Source organism: Procambarus clarkii, chromosome 66 (genome assembly GCF_040958095.1).
Source record: "Procambarus clarkii isolate CNS0578487 chromosome 66, FALCON_Pclarkii_2.0, whole genome shotgun sequence".
Lineage (NCBI taxonomy): Eukaryota > Metazoa > Arthropoda > Malacostraca > Decapoda > Cambaridae > Procambarus > Procambarus clarkii.
The window spans coordinates 10,173,697-10,196,402 of NC_091215.1; the positions used below are offsets into that span (position 1 = coordinate 10,173,697).

General features: G+C 40.0%; 1 protein-coding gene across 1 annotated transcript in view; it reads left to right on the top strand.

Annotated features, from left to right (window-relative positions):
* LOC123747873 (UDP-glycosyltransferase UGT5) overlaps nucleotides 1-17,417 on the top strand; it is an 88,963-nt gene extending 71,546 nt beyond the window's left edge. The window contains exon 8 of the mRNA XM_069309816.1: nucleotides 16,581-17,417. Coding sequence (XP_069165917.1) covers nucleotides 16,581-16,599 — 19 coding nt within the window. The 3' untranslated portion in view covers nucleotides 16,600-17,417. The remainder of the gene's footprint in view (nucleotides 1-16,580) is intronic.
* The last annotated feature ends 5,289 nt before the right edge of the window (nucleotides 17,418-22,706 follow it).

Genomic DNA, 22,706 nt, shown 5'->3' on the forward strand with positions numbered 1-22,706 from the left:
TTCCTTGAGAAATCCCAAGGTACTCTTGCCCCAGGGGCCATGTGTCTCAGACGCTATGGGAACAAAGAGGTATTGACCTTCCAGTCGCCTGTACTTGAGTGATTTTGCTGTTTCCCTGTGGTTGGCCGCCCCACCTGCTTGATCAGCTCCGAAGGGTACATAGGTGTCAGCCAGGGTGGATGCACATGTGTAGTCCCACACCAACTGTCTACCCTCCTTCCATGAGTATATGGTGATGCCATCAGGGCGAAGTGTGGGGAAATCCGGGTTTTGGACCCCTAGGATGCGAGGTTCGCTCTCCGCTGGGCACCTAGCTGAGACGAGGCTTCTCATGATGATGTCATTGACCTCGTTGTGTCTTGAATGCCAGCCCTTTGTGCTTCCGCAATGCAACCCATGCAGTCCGTATTGGTCTGCTTCCACCCTGTTGCAAATACACTTGTATTCAGTGTGAATTGGGGCACCAAGGCGGAGGGCCACTGCTACACGAAGGGATTCTGGATCTAGCCGCATGCCCATTGCTGACATGGGTACTGCCAGGAGGAAGTTTCCTGCATGGGGGGCACGCACTGCTCTGAGGTGGGCTTTCTCCTTGTCTGATGTTGCGGCGCTGAGAATGGCATCAGCTACTTTTTCCACTAGTGGGTGGTCCCAGCCGGACTGTTTGTGTTGCTTTGTTGGCTCTATAATGGTTGCTGGGGCTGCAAGAATATCCCACTGATTTGAACATTCAGTGACAGCAGGATCGTGTATTCCTGCTGAATCTCTCAGGGTTGCAGGTAAGATATCTCTGACAAGGTCGTGCGATGCGTGGGAGGAGGAAAGGAAGGCTGGTAGAGCAATTTGGGAGGCTGTGCGGACACCAAGGCCGCCGAGTCTTACAGGAAGGGTTTGCTTGCTCCCACTGAGAGTCGTCCAATGGCAGGTTCAGGATTTTAACAGCATGGACCGCAGAAGGGTGTCATACACATTTAACTTAGGGCTGCTGTAGGATGAAGAACATCTCAGAGAGTAGGACAACTTAGGGAGAGACAGGCATCTTGTGAGGAGAAAGAGAGCATCATGGGCATCAATCGTGTCAATCCTGTCCAGCATTCTCTTTAGATCAGTGATTTTTGCAGCCAGGACCTCCTCGATTGCTCATGGAAGTCCTGGCTGACCTCCAGGTTAGCCAGGACCTGGCTGACCAGCCAGGTCCAGTATATATATATATATATATATATATATATATATATATATATATATATATATATATATATATATATATATATATATATATATATATATATATATATATATATATATATATATATATATATATATATATATATATATATATATATATATGTTGTACCTAGTAGCCAGAACGTAGTACTCGGCCTGCTATGCAAGGCCCGATTTGCCTAATAAGCCAAGTTTTCCTGAATTAATATATTTTCTCAATTTTTTTTTCTTATGAAATGATAAAGCTACCCATTTCACTATGTATGATGTCAATTTTTTTTATTGGAGTTAAAATAAACGTAAATATATAACCGAACCTAACCAACCCTACATAACCTAACCTAACCTATCTTTATTGGTTAGGTTAGGTAGCTGAAAAAGTTAGGTTAGGTTAGGTTGGTTAGGTAGTCGAAAAACAAATAATTCATGAAAAATTGGCTTATTAGGCAAATCGGGCCTTGCATAGTAGGCTGAGAAGTGCGTTCTGGCTACTAGGTACGACATATATATATATATATATATATATATATATATATATATATATATATATATATATATATATATATATATATATATATATATATATATATATATATATATATATATATATATATTATTAAATATGACCGAAAAAGTAAGATTAATAATTCTAACACGAATTTTCTCAATATTTCTTATATTTCTTTTCGCTGTTGATGGTAACTGAAAATTCAATTCTCCAAAATTCATTTTTATTTCTAGTCTGAAGCGACACTTGAACGCGTTTCGTAACAACTTATTACATTTTCAAAGACTTTAGTTTACACACACACAACTATAACTAAACAGAGTTTAAACAGCTTCGATTTTATACCTGCATTTGGGTGAGGTGGTATGTTACAACAGTTTTGGATGAGGTGGAAACAAACTTTCAACACAAGATAGAACACGAAACAATGGGTCTAAAATTTTGTAAGTTAAAGGGAAGAATGGAAGTAACTGCAAACGGGCTATTGGACCATATTTCTTGATGCTTCTATATTGGTGCGAAGTCTTGAAGTGGGTAGAATATAGTTGTGCATTACTGGCTGTTGGTTGCTGGTGTCGACTTCTTAATGTGTAGTGCCTCGCAGATATCAAGCCGCCTGCTATCGCAGTATCTATCGATGATTTCCGTGTTTTTTGTTAAGACTTTTCTGGTGATGGTCTGGTTTTGGGAAGATATTATATATTCCTTAATGGAGCCCTGTTGCTTATGCATCGTTAATCGCCTGGAAAGAGATGTTGTTGTCTTACCTATATACTGAATTCTTTGAAGCTTACAGTCCCCAAGTGTGCATTTGAAGGCATAGACGACATTGGTCTCTTTTAAAGCGTTCTGCTTTGTGTCTGGAGAGTTTCTCATGAGTAGGTTGGCCGTTTTCTTGGTTTTATAGTAGATCGTCAATTGTATCTTCTGATTTTTGTCTGTAGGGATAAAGTTTCTATTAACAATATCTTTCAGGACCCTTTCATCCATTTTATGAGCTGTGGAAAAGAAGTTCCTGTAATATAGTCTAATAGGGGGTACAGGTGTTGTCTTAGTTGTCTCTTCAGAGGTTGCATGGCGTTTCACCTTCCTTCTTATGATGTCTTCAACGAAACCATTGGAGAAGCCTTTGTTGACTAGTACCTGCCTTACCCTACAGAGTTCTTCATCGACTTGCTTCCATCCTGAGCTGTGGCTGAGAGCACGGTAAACATAAGCGTTAACGACACTCCTCTGGTACCTGTCTGGGCAGTCACTGTTGGCATTGAGGCACATTCCAATATTTGTTTCCTTAGTGTAGACTGCAGTGTGGAAACCTCCGCTCCTTTCCATGACTGTTACATCTAGAAAGGGCAGCATCCCATCCTTCTCCAACTCGTAAGTGAAACGCAACACAGAATTCTGCGCAAATGCCTCCTTCAGCTCCTGCAGATGTCTGACATCAGGTACCTGTGTAAAAATGTCGTCAACATACCTGCAGTATATGGCCGGTTTCACTTTCATGTTGATTAACACCTTTTGTTCGATGGTACCCATGTAGAAGTTCGCAAACAGGACACCTAGAGGAGAACCCATGGCAACCCCATCTACTTGCTTATACATGTGCCCATCCGGGCTCAAGAAGGGTGCCTCTTTAGTACAAGCTTGGAGTAGTTTCCTTAGAATGTTTTCTGGTATGTCAAGAGGAGTACAGGCCGGATCACGATACACTCTGTCCGCTATCATCCCGATTGTTTCATCCACAGGTACGTTGGTAAAACAGTGATTCTACGTCCAACGAGGCTCGTATCCCTGTGGCCCGTGTTCCCCGCAGTAAGTCAACAAATTTCTTTGGAGACTTCAGGCTGAAGGTGCAAGGGACATAAGGAGTCAGCAAGCCGTTGAGTTGCTTCACTAGTATTTACGTGGGTGTGGGTATCTGACTGATGATTGGCCGAAGTGGGTTTCCAGGCTTATGTGTCTTGACATTTCCATACGCGTATCCAGGCTTATATTCCCCAATAATCTTTGGCAGGTGGAGTCCGGATTTCTTGGCGTTCACAATTACAATCAATTTGTTGACCTTTGCTTTCAATTTGGCTGTAGTGTCCATCGTTACCATTTGGAATTTAGTTTGGTCAGAAAGAATGAGGTTCATTTTCGCCAGATATTCGTCTTTTTTAAGAATGACATATATTGGCGACTTGTCACCTCTCCTGACGACTATCTCCTTGTTCTCACGAAGGCTCTTAGCTACCGCTTTGAGCTCGCGGGACAGTATGGTGCTTCTGCATTTGCCTCGATTCTTTCCTCCTTCCGCAATAAGTTCGGCTTGTAAGGTGTCTTTGGTGGTGACCTTTTGTGTCTCGAGGTCGAATATGTCGTCCAACAGGATCTTCAACTCCACTTTCCGGGTCATCTCACTTGGTCTGGACATAACGTGACAGTTTATACCCAGATTTAGGAGAGTGACTTGGTCCTCAGTGAGGTTGATTCCTGCAAGGTTCAGGAACAGTCTCTTGGTCGTGGAATTGCCATAGGTCCTCCAAATAACGTTGTTAGTTTCTTGATTATCCTGGTTTCGGTGCTGAGGTGAGGTCGATCTGTGAGGATGTCGAGGTGTTGCTCAATGCGAGTACGGAGACTTTCGTCGATGTTGCTGTTTCTCCATTGGTTTGTAGCATGAAGTAGTTGTGGTTTGTTGTCTTTGATTTCATTTTCTGCCCTATGTATCTGATTACGAATCAGATCTTGGCGATATTTTATCGTGACGGCTTGATTCCTTGCTGCTGGGTCGTGCATTTTAATTTTAGTATATTTTGGTAGCAGTCTTTCCTGTAGACATATATTATTAAATATGACCGAAAAAGTAAGATTATTAACTCTAACACAAATTTTCTTCATATTTCTTATATTTCTTTTCACTGTTGATGATAAATGGAAAATCAATTCTCCAAAATTCATTTTTATTTCTTGTCTCACGCGACACTTGAACGCGTTTCGTAATTCTTTTTTTCTTAAATTGTTTCCAATTGGTATATATGAATTATTATTATTATATCTCATTAGGAACGTAAATTATTGACTTAGTTATATTGGTTTAGGCTAGGTATAGATAGGTTAGGTTGGGTAAGGTAGGTTAGGTTCGGTCACATATCTATGTTAGTTTTAACTCAAATTAAACAAAATGAACTCATACATAATGAAACGGTGTCACGCGGGGGGTGGGCCGGGGCTCTGCTAGCACTCAGCTGCTAGGGGCTCAAAAGGCCGAATACTCAGCCCCTCCGACTCCCAGGATTCACCGGAGTCTCCTTGGTCACACAGGAGAGGACCAACAATGCCCACCTCCGCAGGTCTTTGCTTCCACCACAAAAGGGGTGCCACTGATTCACCCTGGAAGCCCTTCAGTCAAACACGGGGAAACTACTATTAACAGTTCCGGCCTAGACCCGTGGAGGAGTGAAGGAAGACTCAGGCTTACCTTATAACAATAACCTCCCTGAGTCTTGCCTGCCAGACAAAAAGGTTGCAGGAACTCCTTTCCCGCCTGTCTTCTCTATCTTCTTCTTAACAAGGTCGCCAGCTGGGTTATTATATCTGCACCCCAGCAATGCAGTTCATTGGGTGTATTATATGTTATTTGTAGCTAGAAGATTGCTACTCCCATAGATCTGCTACTAGACTGTCGGCCCAGGGTAATCCCCCAGGAAGGTCTGTGTGGCTTTACCTCTCTCTAGCCACTACGTTACTAGTTGCCACCATTCAGGCACTGATACTGATCGGATGGCTAAGGGTGCACTTTTATATAGGTCCGTGCTGTCTTTACCACTCTCCAGGCAATAAGAACTTCTATAGAGAACGTAGTGTTCCCTAGGTGGTACTATGATAACATTCGTGTATGCTCATAGAGAAATATTATAAATGGAGGCACACTTAAACACAATGATAAAATGTGTGAATTTACTGACGCAAATTACATGAACACACATACAATCACAAGTAATACATGAATATGAAAATAAGGATAATAAGTCTGGAGATCGTCAGCCTCTTCTTCCACGACCTCCAACTCTCCTTCAACTGGGCAGAAAGACTGGAGTCCCACACTCACTCACAGCAGGGCCTCTTCACCACGTCGGCGCCTCTTCTTCACTGTCCTGCCATCCATACACACTGTCCCCTCTGACAGTCCTGGACACAAGCTACCTTGCAGCCTATTCTACTACTAAAGTATTAATGTCCCATTGCCACATACATAAGTAAATATTGTGGCCTAACTAGCCTACTCACACAAGGGGTAATGGGAGGGAAAATGATCTACCTTACATTCCTGGCTCACGACGCCTGTCCCTCGATAGTGTGAGGTTCCCACGCTTCCTGAGTCGATCCTTGACGATCCAGAAACGTTCCACAGGTCCTCAGGTGTCGTGGAGCCTTCGCGTCGTCGCCATTCCAATCCCTGAGATTCAGCTACCCCAATCCTGGTTCATCGATGGGCGCTGAGCTAATCACTATTTTCCCACACTCGCCCCTTCCACAAGGCGTTGCTCCTTGTCCTAGGAACGGTGTCGTCCTTTATTACGGACCCGAGCCCAGCGTCCGAGCCCGGAGCAGTGACGACCACGCCATCTGTGGGTCAGCTCCCGAAACCCCCTCCAAATGGACGACGCCATCTAGTGAGGACGAGAAATACTGGCCACAAGGGCTAGTTTTCCGTCCTGATCAGCTCATAACACAGCCGCTGCTGACCTCTGGTGAGGTGATGCTTGGACAGCAACGCCATCTATGGAGTGGATAGGTGGGCGTTTGGGTCTAAGCCGGTAAGTGAGGTGCCCCAGAGTGTAACTAGTACTGATGACGTGTCTGATTACAGAGTCGACCTGGGATTGCTGTAATGAACGTTGGGGCAGTCTACCCAAGGCAGCCGTAAAGTCTCCAAGTATTAGCTGCAGAAGTTGTGAGTCACCCCCCCCCCCCCCCCCCGGATGAACACTGTTGTGTTAGCCTGCCTGTGACGTGGCAGTTGGGGAATTGTCGTACCCGGGGCTGACTGTTGGAGAACACTAACCACTGGGGTGTTGTGGTGAGGAGAGTGATCTGTGTAATCACACGAGGCTCCTGCCTAGGGTTCGCAACCCTAGTATCAGTCGTGGAGTGGCCTACGCAGCGACCCGAGAGGGCCGTAACATCCTTCCAAAACCCTCAGTGGATGTGACCCGGTTACATCTAGGCTTGCCCGCCACACCTTTCCAGGCCCTCAACGTCCAGCGTCGCCGCCCAGCGTCGTCGCCGAATATTTTCCAAGTTTGGCACTCTTTTGCTCAATAAACTTGGTTCCTTTTTGCTTCCCAGAAGCGCGGGGTCTCCAATACATAAGATGGGCTGCAATAGCCAGCTCTAATCCACTAAGAAAGGCTTGTAGAGCCTCAAATCCTTGAGAGCTGACCGAGGTGTGTCCTCTCGCCTTCACGGTCAGGTCAACTCTGATGTTGGCGCCGCCCGGGGCACTCGGTGACGTCATGGCGGGCCCCGATTGGTCGCCCGCGACCTAAGTTGGCCAATCCGCGATCGGCTAGTGTCCCTTCCAAAACGTCATATCTGCATTAGGGGATACTCTTTCGTTTTATATCAGGGCGCCAATTTCCCCTTACTTACAACTTATAATGTAACTTTCTCCCTTAACTGGCAGCCGGTCTGGTCGCCACATATATCAATAGACTCCCTGAACCTCAGAGAATCAGTAGGGAAAGCTGATATGACTCTTAAAGCAGGCAAACGAAAGAAATAGGAGAGGGCACCATAACAACGGATAGCATTATCTGTTGGAAAATCCGACACCATTTAATAATATTACATGCAGGCAAATAATATTTCTGCCATTGTATACACAAGTTAACCCATAGAAAATGTAACTTGTAGTGGAATTTTCCGTCTATAGAAAACGGGATATCATTGCCACATACTATTATAAATTCACCACCCATTATGGTGGGAATTATTCTTAAATACATTAGTCTTTGGACTTTACCATCATAAAACCATCTCATATAAATTAACTTAATTTTCAATATTAAAATAGAGTAAATGTGACCATTCTATCAGCTACTGACATCTCTACAATGTGAGGGAGGCGTCAGTAGTGGTGAGGGTGTGGTCAGCCATTGTTATTATTGTTTAAGACCAGAGGCGCACGGGAGCAAATTCGGCTCCTGTTAATTTCTCTTGGACGAAGTGTTATGGAAACCAGAGGTCTGCCATTATCAACACGCTGTCAACAAATAAAAGGAAAGTGTTCTGCCGAAACCCATTTATCTAATCATTTTTGGCCATTAATGTCAGTAGATAGGGCGTAACGGTTAGAATGCGAACAGCCTCTTAAAAAAAGGTAATTAAACCTTGGTCTTTCTGATTCATTGTAAAGTATTTTCTCTGATATAGCTGTCATATATTTGGTTTCTGGCTTCATAGCTAGCGCCCTTTTGACAGGTCAAGAAGAGGAAGCAATCTTGGTTTATCAGTTACTGGGTGTTGGAAGCTGCCTCAAATGAGGATAATTTGGTATCTACATCCTAGTTATACCTGGTGGACTAAGGCCTGCTGTACCATAAGATAAGGAACCTCCTCAATGTTTACTAATATATGTAGTTTAATACTGTAGTTTGATTGGCTGCATATATATAAATTCAATATAAACCCCCCCTAATGTGTAGAAGATCGATTTGTGAGATTATTGCAGAAATACAGTCCACTTGACATCATACAAATTGCTATCGAAATATATAAATTAACGTAAATATAAATTCTATATAAATTCATATAAATTAAATATATATAAATCTCACAGGCCGGTTCCCACATTATCATTTGATAAGAAAAAATTAGAAAAAGATATAAATTCAGGAAAGCTTTGCTTATTAGGCAAATCTGACTTTGCATAGTAGGCCGAGTATTGCGTTCTGGCTACTAGGTAAAATATATATATATATATATATATATATATATATATATATATATATATATATATATATATATATATATATATATATATATATATATATATATATGAATGAAAACTCACACCCCAGAAGTGACTCGAACCCATACTCCCAGAAGCAACGCAACTGGTAACTACAGGGCGCCTTAATCCGCTTGACCATCACGGCCGTCAAAAGGAAGTGATAGCCGAGGCTATTTGAGCCACTTCCCTGACGGCAACTCGGATGGTAATCTTGGGCATAGCATTTCACCAAATCACCTCATTCTTTGGGGCACACGTGAGGAACACAAATGCAAACAAGCCTGAATGGTCCCCAGGACTATATGCGAATGAAAACTCACACCCCAGAAGTGACTCGAACCCATACTCCCAGAAGCAACGCAACTGGTAACTACAGGGCGCCTTAATCCGCTTGACCATCACGGCCGTCAAAAGGAAGTGATAGCCGAGGCTATTTGAGCCACTTCCCCGACGGCAACTCGGATGGTAATCTTGGGCATAGCATTTCACCAAATCACCTCATTCTTTGGGGCACACGTGAGGAACACAAATGCAAACAAGCCTGAATGGTCCCCAGGACTATATGCGAATGAAAACTCACACCCCAGAAGTGACTCGAACCCATACTCCCAGAAGCAACGCAACTGGTAACTACAGGGCGCCTTAATCCGCTTGACCATCACGGCCGTCAAAAGGAAGTGATAGCCGAGGCTATTTGAGCCACTTCCCCGACGGCAACTCGGATGGTAATCTTGGGCATAGCATTTCACCAAATCACCTCATTCTTTGGGGCACACGTGAGGAACACAAATGCAAACAAGCCTGAATGGTCCCCAGGACTATATGCGAATGAAAACTCACACCCCAGAAGTGACTCGAACCCATACTCCCAGAAGCAACGCAACTGGTAACTACAGGGCGCCTTAATCCGCTTGACCATCACGGCCGTCAAAAGGAAGTGATAGCTACTGAAGACCCTATCTTCGATGGTTCCCATATAAAAATTAGCAAATAAAACTCCTAAGGGGGAGCCCATTGCTACTCCGTCTATTTGTAAATACATGTCTCCTTGTGGACTGATGAAAGGGGCTTCCTTTGTACATGCTTCGAGAAGACTTTTCAAGTGTGGCTCAGGTATGTCTAATTTGGGGGTGCTCTCGTCTCTGTATACTCTGTCCAGTATCATTCCTATGGTTGTGTCGACTGGGACGTTGGTAAAAAGGGATTCAACGTCCAGGGAAGCGATGATTCCATCGGGCTGGGTAGATTTGATCAATTCTAGGAAATCTGCTGATGATTGTAGACTAAACTTACTTGGAGTGTATGGAGTTAGGAGTTCATTGAGTTTCTTTGCCAGGTGATAAGTTGCGGTTGGTATTTGGCTGATTATAGGGCGTAGTGGGTTACCTGGTTTATGCGTCTTAACATTGCCGTAGGCATATCCTAAGCCATAGTCGCCTTGAAGTTTATTGAAATGCACACTACCTTTCTTTGCGTTGATTGCTGTAATTGTTTTGTTTACTTTCCGCTTAAGGTCTTCTACGGGGTTCCTCGTGATTCGTTGAAATTTGGAGTCGTCACTTAGGATGTCGCTAATTTTGTTCATGTATTCATGGGTAGGAATCAATACATATGCTGCTGTTTTGTCGGCTTTTCTTATTGTTACGTCTTTCAGATTTTTTAGTTGTTTCGCTGCTTCTTTGAGTCGTGGGGTTAAGATTGTAGATGAATATGTTCCTCGTTTTTTCCCTGCTTCTGCAAGTAGTTCAGCTTGAAGTGTGTCAGTGGTGATGACTTTTTTGTTGTCTTCTAGCTTATGGAAATCGTCCAGAAGCATTTCGATTTCCAGGCGTTTTTGATGCATCTTTGGTTTAGATAAGAATTGACAATTTAGACCAAGATTTAAGAGGTCTCGTTGGTCCTGGGTAAGATCATAAGAAGTCAGGTTAAAGTAGCCATCTTTAGGACGAGGGATTTTTAGCTGTCCACCGTTTAGGGATGTTAACTTACGGAGTGTCTTTGTTTCTACAAGAGTTTTATGTTGTTGTTTCAGGTTAAATAGTTCACTGTTGATGGTTTGCTTGAGCTGGATAGGAAATAATAAATACAGAATATGCGGTCATATTTAATGAAACATGTTTGAAAGAAAACCTGCTGCCAGTATACACCAATATATATATATATATATATATATATATATATATATATATATATATATATATATATATATATATATATATATATATATATATATATATATATATATTTATATGTTTCATTGAATATGACCGCATATTCTGTATTTATTATTTTCTGGTTTAGGGCTTCTATCCCTCTAACTATTTTCTTAGCATCAGGGCTTAATTGAAATAGGAGTTCTTTAGAACTCCTATTTCAATTAAGCCCTGATGCTAAGAAAATAGTTAGAGGGATAGAAGCCCTAAACCAGAAAATAATAAATACAGAATATGCGGTCATATTCAATGAAACATGTTTGAAAGAAAACCTGCTGCCAGTATACACCAATATTTATATATATATATATATATATATATATATATATATATATATATATATATATATATATATATATATATATATATATATATATATATATGCAATTGACGATCACAAAACACTGATAATTTTATGCGGAAAATCCACAGAGAAATATGAAATGAGGTGAACGTTTCGGCTTTAAATAGTCAGTCTGGTGTTGACAAAGGCTTTAACAAAGCCGAAACGTTCATCTCATTTCATATTTCTCTGTGGATTTTCTGCATAAAATGATCAGTGTTTTGTGATCGTCAATTGCATATATATATATATATCTATATATATATATATATATATATATATATATATATATATATATATATATATATATATATATATATATATATATAAATATATATATATATATTTATATATAAATAATATATTTATATATAAATAATTTATTTATATAACAATAATATATTTATATAACAATAATATATTTATATATAAATAATATATTTATAAATAATATATATATAAATAATATATATATATATAAATAATATATATATATAAATAATATATATATAAATAATATATATATAAATAATATATATATGATAACTATCTTTGTAACCTATATGTAACTCCCTCTTTGTAACAAAGTTCAAATAAAGCAAATATATATGAGTACATACAAAAGAATGGGGGTGGTAGAAGATAATATTAGTGTTTAGTGAGTGACCACAAGGTCTCCTCTGAATACTTTTTATTTTCTTCTCCGAGGCTATGGGTCCCCACATTGGCACCAGAGGTCTTCCTCACAAACTTTTTATATAATATATTTATATATATATATATAAATAATATTATATAAAGTTAAAACTAGCTAGTTATACGTAGATATATGATAACTAACCAACCCTACCAAACCTAACCTATCTAACCTATATATATATATATATATATATATATATATATATATATATATATATATATATATATATATATATATATATATATATATATATATATATATATATCTATATATATATATATATATATATATATATATTATAATATATATACACACATATATATATAGGTTATATATATATATATATATATATATATATATATATATATATATATATATATATATATATATATATATATTATAATATATATACACACATATATATATAGGTTATATATATATATATATATATATATATATATATATATATATATATATATATATATATATATAAAGTTAGATAAATATACACACTTAACAAAAGAATAGGGGTGGTAGGAGAAGAAAATATCAAAGTGTTCAGTGAGGATCCACAAGGTCTTCTCTGAGTGCTCTTTATTTTCTTCTCCGAGGCTATGGGTCCCTACATTTGCACCAGAGGTGGTACCCCTCCTATATATATATATATATATTATAATATATATACACACACATATATATAGGTTATATATATATATATATATATATATATGTCCGGTCGTGATGGTCAAGTGGATTAAGGCGTCTTTTACATACCAGTTGCGTTGCTTCTGGGAGTATGGGTTCGAGTCACTTCTGGGGTGTGAGTTTTCAGTTGCATATGTCCTGGGGACCATTCAGGCTTGTTCGCATTTGTGTTCCTCACGTGTGCCCCAAAGAATGAGGTGATTTGGTAAAATGCTATGCCCAAGATAACTATCCGAGAGCCGGCGGTGGGGTGGTTCATATAGCCTCGGCTATCACCTCATTTTGTCCGGTCGTGATGGTCAAGTGGATTAAGGCGTCTTGTACATACCAGTTGCGTTGCTTCTGGGAGTATGGGTTCGAGTCACTTCTGGGGTGTGAGTTTTCAGTTGCATATGTCCTGGGGACCATTCAGGCTTGTTCGCATATATATATATATATATATATATATATATACACACAGACACATATAGATTCTTCTATATAGACATTAGAGAAGATTCAGCGGTACGCCATGCACCAGGCTCGCCACCATTTTCAGTATTCGTCATATCCAAGTCTGCTGTGTGATACACATGTCTTCTTGCTTCACCACCCTGTAATGAAATATTGTTTGTTACTAATTGTTTTCAATAATACATTATTTTATTATATAATATTTAATTTATTAATTAAAAACCCTTTCCATATTATAGAAAAAAAAACTAAAACAAGAATCTATATAAAACTATAGAATAGAATAGAATAGAATAATAGAATAGACTCTATATAGAATCTATATATCATATATATATATTTATATAAAAAAATATATATATAAATATATATATATATATATATATATATATATATATATATATATATATATATTTATATATATATATTATTATATCCTGCATTATTCCAGCCCATTATTAGAGATAGTAGCCACCTCTTATTTTGGTTTTCTTTCATTATTAGTGCTCAGAAAATTAAATATATCTACATATTTAGTCAAAATCAGTTACATTATTTTATCTTATTCATAGCATAAATGTTCTCAAAGATTACTAAAAAGAAATTGAATTAGACTACAGCAAATTGGCAAACTTTACCTTGTATCTGTTTCCACCGAGTTTGTTTGGGGCGTTCTTCAACATATCAGCAATACTTGTCTCAACATTTCTTTCAGTTGCATTAGTGTGGGTGTTGATACAGGCTTCTGGAAATTTATAAGAATTAATTAATATATATAATTATAATTCACTTTGCCATTCCCCATTCCACAGTCCTCTCGTCCTTCCCACTTCCCCGTCCCCACATCCTCCCCACTATTCCCACTTCCCTGTCCCATCGTCCTCCTTACCATTTTCCCCTCCCCTGTCCCTTCTTCCTCCCCCACCATCTCCCATTCACCTGTCCCTTTGTCCTCCCCAGCATTCCCCTGTCCCCACCATCCCCAACTCCCCAGTCCCCTCGTCCTCCCCACCATTACCCTCTCCTCTGTCCCCTCGTCTTCCCCACCATCCCCCCCTCTCGTCCTCCCCACCATTCCAAACTACCTCATCCGATGCATTCTATAATGGTCTGATGCTTCCATCAGAAAATTGGGAACATCAAATGATCTGATATTCCCATCACTGAAAAATAAGAACAGCTAAAAAAATGAAATGAAAAAAATAAAAAAATAAACTATACTCATGAAATGAACAGTATGGTAAACAACACAGCTCAATTTCAATGTAATGTCACACAAAATTATTAAATCGAAATGAAAATAAATTGAAATCTATGCAAATTCAAATTATCAATGCAATTGGAAATATTGAAATAATATCGCAACATAATATAGTGTGGGTTGCTCTTACGTGCAACAGACGGTGCTGTTTTTCAAAAAAGGCATGGTTTTACCTGTCACAAGTGTGGCATCTATACTTATACTCACGAAATGAACGGTATGGTAAACAACATAGCTCAATTGCAATGCAATGTCACAATAACATTTAATAACAATAATAACAATAACATTTAAATATACTTTAAGATATAATCTAGAAGAAAATAAGAACATTGAAACGGTTCATGAACTCGATTTCAAAAAAGGACACTATGGGAAACTTTGAAAAACAGTTAATGAGTATAATTAGACAGACTTGTTGCTAGGCAGAGGAGTAAATAATGAGATATATGGCAAATTTTGCAAAATATACGGCACACAAACATTCATACCCAAACAAAGCAAAATGCTAGGTAAGAACAAAGCAGTTGGCCCGTAGGGGAAAGGAGATACCCACAAGACTGGAATACAAGTCATTAACAAGCACACAAGTACTACACCACACAACAACCGCACTACTACCAGAACTGGACGAATCACTACCAAAGCAACACACCCAAAATGGAAATGGAAATAACCAATCACAGGTCAGAGAACTACTGAGATTCTGTGACAAATTCTCGCTCAATCAGCAGATAACAAAACGGACTGGGAACGAGAACACACTCGACCTCATATTCACGAACAATGATGAGCTAATCAGAGACATTACTGTCTCAGACACTAACAAACTAACATCAATAACGGTAGTAGGTCCAAGAGAAACAACAAGCGAGAAGGGCTATTCAATATATTCAATTTTAATAATAAAAGGATAGACTGGGAGAAAAAAAACAGGGAACTTACAAACGTTCACTGGGAAAATGTTCTAGGTAATAAAAATCCTACACAAGGAAAAGCAAAAACCACTGGATTGTATTGGACCTATTCGTACTAGTGAAGGTTCATATACTGAGGATGACAAAGAAATTAGTGAAATCCTAAAAAAGCAGTATGAGGACATGTTTAGCACTCTGATACAAAGCATGAAAGTGGAGGATCCGGACAACTTCTTTATGGGTGATATCCAAACCCCTGTAAATATAACTGATATCAACACGAGTGTGACAGATTTTGAAAGAGAAATTGACAATGTGCCCATGCATTCAGCCTCGGGTCCAGACTCATGGAATTCAATATTTATAAATAAATGCAAAGTGCCAGTAGCACAGGCACTCAGTATAGTGTGGAGGAAGAGCTTGGACACGGGGGAGATACCAGAGGCTCTTAAAGCAGCAGACATAGCTCCTCTACACAAGGGAGGTAGTAAAGCATTGGCAAAGAATTATAGACCAGTTGCACTAACGTCCCACATAATAAAATTATTTGAGAGTGATCAGGAGTCAGGTTACTAATTTTATAGAGACCAATGACCTCCACAATCCAGGCCAACATGGATTTAGAGCAGGAAGATATTGAAATACCTCTTACAGCTATCTCTCATGTCCTCTACTTGTACAGTACAGCTACTTGACCATTACGACAAAATCACTGAGATATGAGATAATGATGACACTAACCTCATCTACTCAGACTCCAACCCACTCATATTAAATAATGATGTAAACAATAAATTAAAAAAAAGTCTACTTATTAATGTCAACCAACAAACTCACACTAAACATAGAAAGGACCTACAACATCTTACTTGGGAGCAAATCAACAAATGCAATTCATCTACAGTTACACAATGTTAACATCAGAAATAAAAAAGATGGTAAGTTCCTTGGTCTATACTTAGATCTGCCCGAAACGCTATGAGTGCTAGTTGCTTTACAAGAATGTATAACTTCAAGTCACTGTACTCTCCCCCAATGTACCTTCTTGTATATAAAGAAAAAATAAATAAATAAACAAACACATAATAAATCAATACTTACTAAATTTTGTCTATTATGTAGCAAAGAAGCAGGTCTACGGAAGGCTTTTCTGTTGAGTTCGAAGCCCAGATTACTCGTGGTCTCTGAAATAAGTTAAGATTATATGTATAAAATTTATAAAACCAAATAATAAATCCGGTATTGCTCAATTTCAGATGCAGACGCACTGAATGATATATCAGACTGTCAGCATGGTATTCGATCTGGAAGGTCCAGTGTAACGAATTTACTCAGTTTCTATGATCGAGCCACAGAGATCTATAAAGAATTCTGATCAAGAAAGAGATCTAGGGGTGGTTTTAGATAGAAAACTATAATCTGAGGATCATATTAAGAACATTCTGCGAGGGGCCAATGCTACACTTTTTAACTTTAGAATTGCTTTTAAATACATAGGTCAAAATGTTTTAAAAGTTTTAAAAGTTTTTTAAACCTCTCGTGTATCATGAGTGTGGAAAAGCTTCAGATGGTGCATTCAGATGATGAATATTACCTAGTTCCTTCATCTGGGAAGAATGAAGACATATTGGTGCATTCGGATGATAAAAACTAACTACTGTAGTTCAATTGATCAACAGACTATATATCATATGCAGACTGTATGTGGATCTGCGGGCCACTCCAAACAACAGCCTGGTGGACCAAGCTCCACCAGGCCTAAAGCACAAAGTGGTCCACTGGCACCGGCAACTTCAACCATAAATGTTCTCAAAGCTTACTAAAAATGATTGAATTAGACTAGACTACAGCAATCTTAACCTTGTATCTGTTTCCACCAATCTTGTTCAGTACATGCTTCAACATATCAGCAATACTTGATATGTAAATATATCTCACTGTGTCATTACAATATGCACCTCCCAACTAGGACAGCATTTGTACCTGTTACAATAATGCATAAATTTTAAGGCAATAGAGTATAATGTATGTCTTTCAATCTCAACATTAGATTTTATAACTTTCTAATGTAATAAATAAATACCATTAAACTATTTTCTGTTTAACTGTTAGAAAAAATCAATTAGATATATAAAAAGAAATAAAAAAGATTACATGGATAATAAAATCTGGATTCCCAACTACAATTTATATAGATGTGATAGAGAAACTAGGTCAAATGGAGGAGTAGGTCTGTATATTAAACAGCACCTGACGTGCACAGAGCTACTAAACTCAATGTGGTGGTAGAGTGGTGGGGGGGGGGGGAAACATTGCAGAAAAAAACAAAAATACAATTTGGTCAACAAAACAGCATTGTTTAAAATAGAAGACATGGGTTGACATTTTGGGGGTAAGGTAGGTTACATTGAGTTAATTAGTTAGTACTTAGTTTTTATCTTAAACTGGTTGGGAGAGGTACAGTGTTGCTGTGCTGGTGAAAGAACACCTAAAGGTAAATTAAATAATGATTGCGAATCCACAAGAAGTTGACATAATAGCGCTAGAGATCTGCAATCAGGATGATAAACTTTCCTTAAAGAATTTGACAAACACTTGCTGATAGGACATGAAGTAAATGAAATGTATGTCAAGTTTTGTGAAATATATGATAAAAGCACAACAAAATTTGTACCAAAGGAGAGATGCAGAACTAGGAAAAGGGGTTTGTTCAACAGAAATTGCGAGAGGGCCTGAGACCCAAACACACACAAATGGAATCAATATATAGCAAGAGGCCAAACCCCCAAACATACAAGCGATGCAAAGATGCGAGAAACAGCAGCAGCAGGAAGGAGAGGGACTGAAGGACCATAAATAAAGTGTGAAAATAAACTCGAGTAAATTTTTTTAACTACTCTCGACAGTGAAGAAAAACAAATAATCAGACGATTTGTGTTAGAATCATTAATCTTACACTTTCGGTCATATTCAACAACACAAATACACACACACACATTCCTGTTGCTGTAGCAGGTGAAGAATTACACACACAGATCACAATAACGTGATGCATCAAATGAACAAATCCACAAGGGCCGTGACGAGGATTCGAACCTGCATCCGGGAGCATCCCAGACACTGCCTTAATCGACTGAGCTACAACAGGGTAAATGGGTTGAAACCGAAGTTCTACTGAACTTACTGGATCCCATAGCCTCTCCGAGGCACAAACCAAGCTTTTACACAACCCCCCCCCCCCCCCTGCACCCGAGCTATGTCAACAGGCCGTTCTCCCTCTTCGCCCTTACATCATCACACACAGATCACAATAACGTGATACATCAAATGAACGGAAGCATCCCAGACACTGCCTTAATCGACTGAGCTACGACAGGGTAAAAGGGTTGAAACCAAACTTCTACTGAACTTCCTGGATCCTTTTACCCTGTTGTAGCTCAGTTGATTTAGGCAGTGTCTGGGATGCTCCCGGACGCAGGTTCAAATCCTCATCACTGCCCTTGTGGATTTGTTCATTTGATGCATCACGTTATTGTGATCTGTGTGTGTGATGATGTAAGGGCGAAGAGGGAGAACGGCCTGTTGACATAGCTCGGGTGCAGGGGGAGGGTTGTGTACAAGCCTGGTTTGTGCCTCGGAGAGGCTATGGGATCCAGTAAGATCGTCCTTCCTTTCCTCCCTAGAATCTGGATGTAGCAGGTGCTCAATTGTCAAAAGTGAAAAAATTTGGTTTGTCTTCCGAATGCACCATATCGGTAATTTTTTTAATAATCTTTTAAAAATAGTAAATGCCACTATTTTTGCAAAATTATTACAAGATCTATTATTCTAATAAGGGTTTGATAAAATACAGTAGACTGCCTACTGGTTTTACCTGTAATAAGGTTTGATACAGATGATTATGGATATATTGAAATGCTCTTATTGGTAAGAAGCAATTTTTTAAAGAGTATTTTGTAATGAGCAGTTCTGAAAATCAGTTGATTACAGATAATTAAGGCAATGTCTGGGATGCTCCCGGACACAGGTTTGAATCCTCATCACGGCCCTTGTGGATTTGTTCATTTGATGCATCACGTTATTGTGATCTGTGTGTGTGATGATGTAAGGGCGAAGAGGGAGAACGGCCTGTTGACATAGCTCGGGTGCAGGGGGAGGGTTGTGTACAAGCCTGGTTTGTGCCTCGGAGAGGCTATGGGATCCAGTAAGATCGTCCTTCCTTTCCTCCCTAGAATCTGGATGTAGCAGGTGCTCAATTGTCAAAAGTGAAAAAATTTGGTTTGTCTTCCGAATGCACCATATCGGTAATTTTTTTAATAATCTTTTAAAAATAGTAAATGCCACTATTTTTGCAAAATTATTACAAGATCTATTATTCTAATAAGGGTTTGATAAAATACAGTAGACTGCCTACTGGTTTTACCTGTAATAAGGTTTGATACAGATGATTATGGATATATTGAAATGCTCTTATTGGTAAGAAGCAATTTTTTAAAGAGTATTTTGTAATGAGCAGTTCTGAAAATCAGTTGATTACAGATAATTAAGGCAATGTCTGGGATGCTCCCGGACACAGGTTTGAATCCTCATCACGGCCCTTGTGGATTTGTTCATTTGATGCATCACGTTATTGTGATCTGTGTGTGTGATGATGTAAGGGCGAAGAGGGAGAACGGCCTGTTGACATAGCTCGGGTGCAGGGGGAGGGTTGTGTACAAGCCTGGTTTGTGCCTCGGAGAGGCTATGGGATCCAGTAAGATCGTCCTTCCTTTCCTCCCTAGAATCTGGATGTAGCAGGTGCTCAATTGTCAAAAGTGAAAAAAATTTGGTTTGTCTTCCGAATGCACCATATCGGTAAATTTTTTAATAATCTTTTAAAAATAGTAAATGCCACTATTTTTGCTAAATTATTACAAGATCTATTATTCTAATAAGGGTTTGATAAAATACAGTATTTATGAGTAAGATGTAATTGTGTCTGACACTGATAAAATTATAAACCATTGTAAACAATTTGTTCACTTTCAAAACTTGGGTAATTACATATGACAGTGTCAGACCACTGAGGAAGAATTGAAACAGGAATTTCCTCAAGTACTTTCATATTTCAGTAATACATCTTCAGAAGAAATCATTCAAGATGTATTATTTAAATATGAAAGTACTTACGGAAATTCCTGTTCCAATTCTTCTTTCGCGGTCTGACGCTCACATTTTTCACCACATGTTAATTTCCGTGATTTACACACAAATTTATATATATACAAATACATATACACACATATATAATATATATATATATATATATATATATATATATATGCATATAAATAAAAAAAACAAGTAAATGTAAATAATTTTACCTTGCACCTAGATCCACCAAGCCTGTATGGCGCGCGTTTCAGTACTTCGGAAATCTAGAACTATCTAGAATCTCTAATCTGCAATGAAACAATACATATTATTGCACTTACCAAAACATGGATGAATGTAGAAAATACAGAACTATTAGCTGAATATCAAATAAATGGTTTTAATCTATTTCACACAGATAGATATATTAGACTGTGTATGTTAGGTAATACCTAACATACACGCCTCCACACACAATACATTTGAAATGTAGTCTCAAAAAGACTACATTTCAACAGCAAAGATTACTCCATAAAAAAAATAATTAAATTATTGACCAACATGAGAGAGGGTTAGCCAACATTCGCTAGGTTAGCCAGCAGTCTCCGTGGTGTAGTGGTAAGACACTCGCCTGGCGTTCCGCGAGCGCTATGTCATGGGTTCGTATCCTGGCCGGGGAGGATTTACTGGGCGCAATTCCTTAACTGTAGCCTCTGTTTAACGCAACAGTAAAATGTGTACTTGGATGAAAAAACGATTCTTCGCGGCAGGGGGTCGTATTCCAGGGACCATAGGATTAAGGACTTGCCCGAAACGCTACGTGTACTAGTGGCTGTACAAGAATGTAACAACTCTTGTATATATCTCAAAAAAAAAAAAAAAAAACATGAGAGGGTTGTGTTGATTGCCTGAAAATATTTAAATTATTTAATGTATTGAATGGCATTTTTCAAGTTACAACATTTTTTAAATTACTGAACTAGGTTCTAGGCTTTGCTAGGCTTAATTCAATTATTACAGATAAGCCTAACCTAGCCTAGAACCCAGTGGGTTTTCTTCCTATTGGGGAGTGTTGTACATGCCTCGCCTCCACATACACACTAGCACAGCCAGGCCTCGCCTCCACATACACACTAGCACAGCCAGGCCTCGCCTCCACATACACTAGCACAGCCAGGCCTCGCCTCCACATACACCAGCACTGCCAGGCCTCGCCTCCACATACACACTAGCACAGCCAGGCCTCGCCTCCACATACACTAGCACTGCCCGGCCTCGCCTCCACATACACCAGCACTGCCAGGCCTCGCCTCCACATACACACTAGCACAGCCAGGCCTCGCCTCCACATACACCAGCACTGCCAGGCCTCGCCTCCACATACACACTAGCACAGCCAGGCCTCGCCTCCACATACACCAGCACTGTCAGGCCTCGCCTCCATATACACCAGCACTGCCAGGCCTCGCCTCCACATACACCAGCACTGCCCGGCCTTGCCTCCACATACACCAGCACTGCCAGGCCTCGCCTCCACATACACACTAGCACAGCCAGGCCTCGCCTCCACATACACCAGCACTGCCAGGCCTCGCCTCCACATACACACTAGCACAGCCAGGCCTCGCCTCCACATACACCAGCATTGCCAGGCCTCGCCTTCATATACACCAGCACTGCCAGGCCTCGCCTCCACATACACACTAGCACAGCCAGGCCTCGCCTCCACATACACCAGCACTGCCAGGCCTTGCCTCCACATACACCAGCACTGCCCGGCCTCGCCTCCACATACACCAGCACTGCCAGGCCTCGCCTCCACATACACACTAGCACAGCCAGGCCTCGCCTCCACATACACCAGCACTGCCAGGCCTCGCCTCCACATACATACTAGCACAGCCAGGCCTCGCCTCCACATACACCAGCACTGCCAGGCCTCGCCTCCACATACACACTAGCACAGCCAGGCCTCGCCTCCACATACACCAGCACTGCCAGGCCTCGCCTCCACATACACCAGCACTGCCAGGCCTCGCCTCCACATACACCAGCACTGCCAGGCCTCGCCTCCACATACACCAGCACTGCCAGGCCTCGCCTCCACATACACCAGCACTGCCAGGCCTCGCCTCCACATACACCAGCACTGCCCGGCCTCGCCTCCACATACACCAGCACTGCCAGGCCTCGCCTCCACATACACCAGCACTGCCCGGCCTTGCCTCCACATACACCAGCACTGCCCG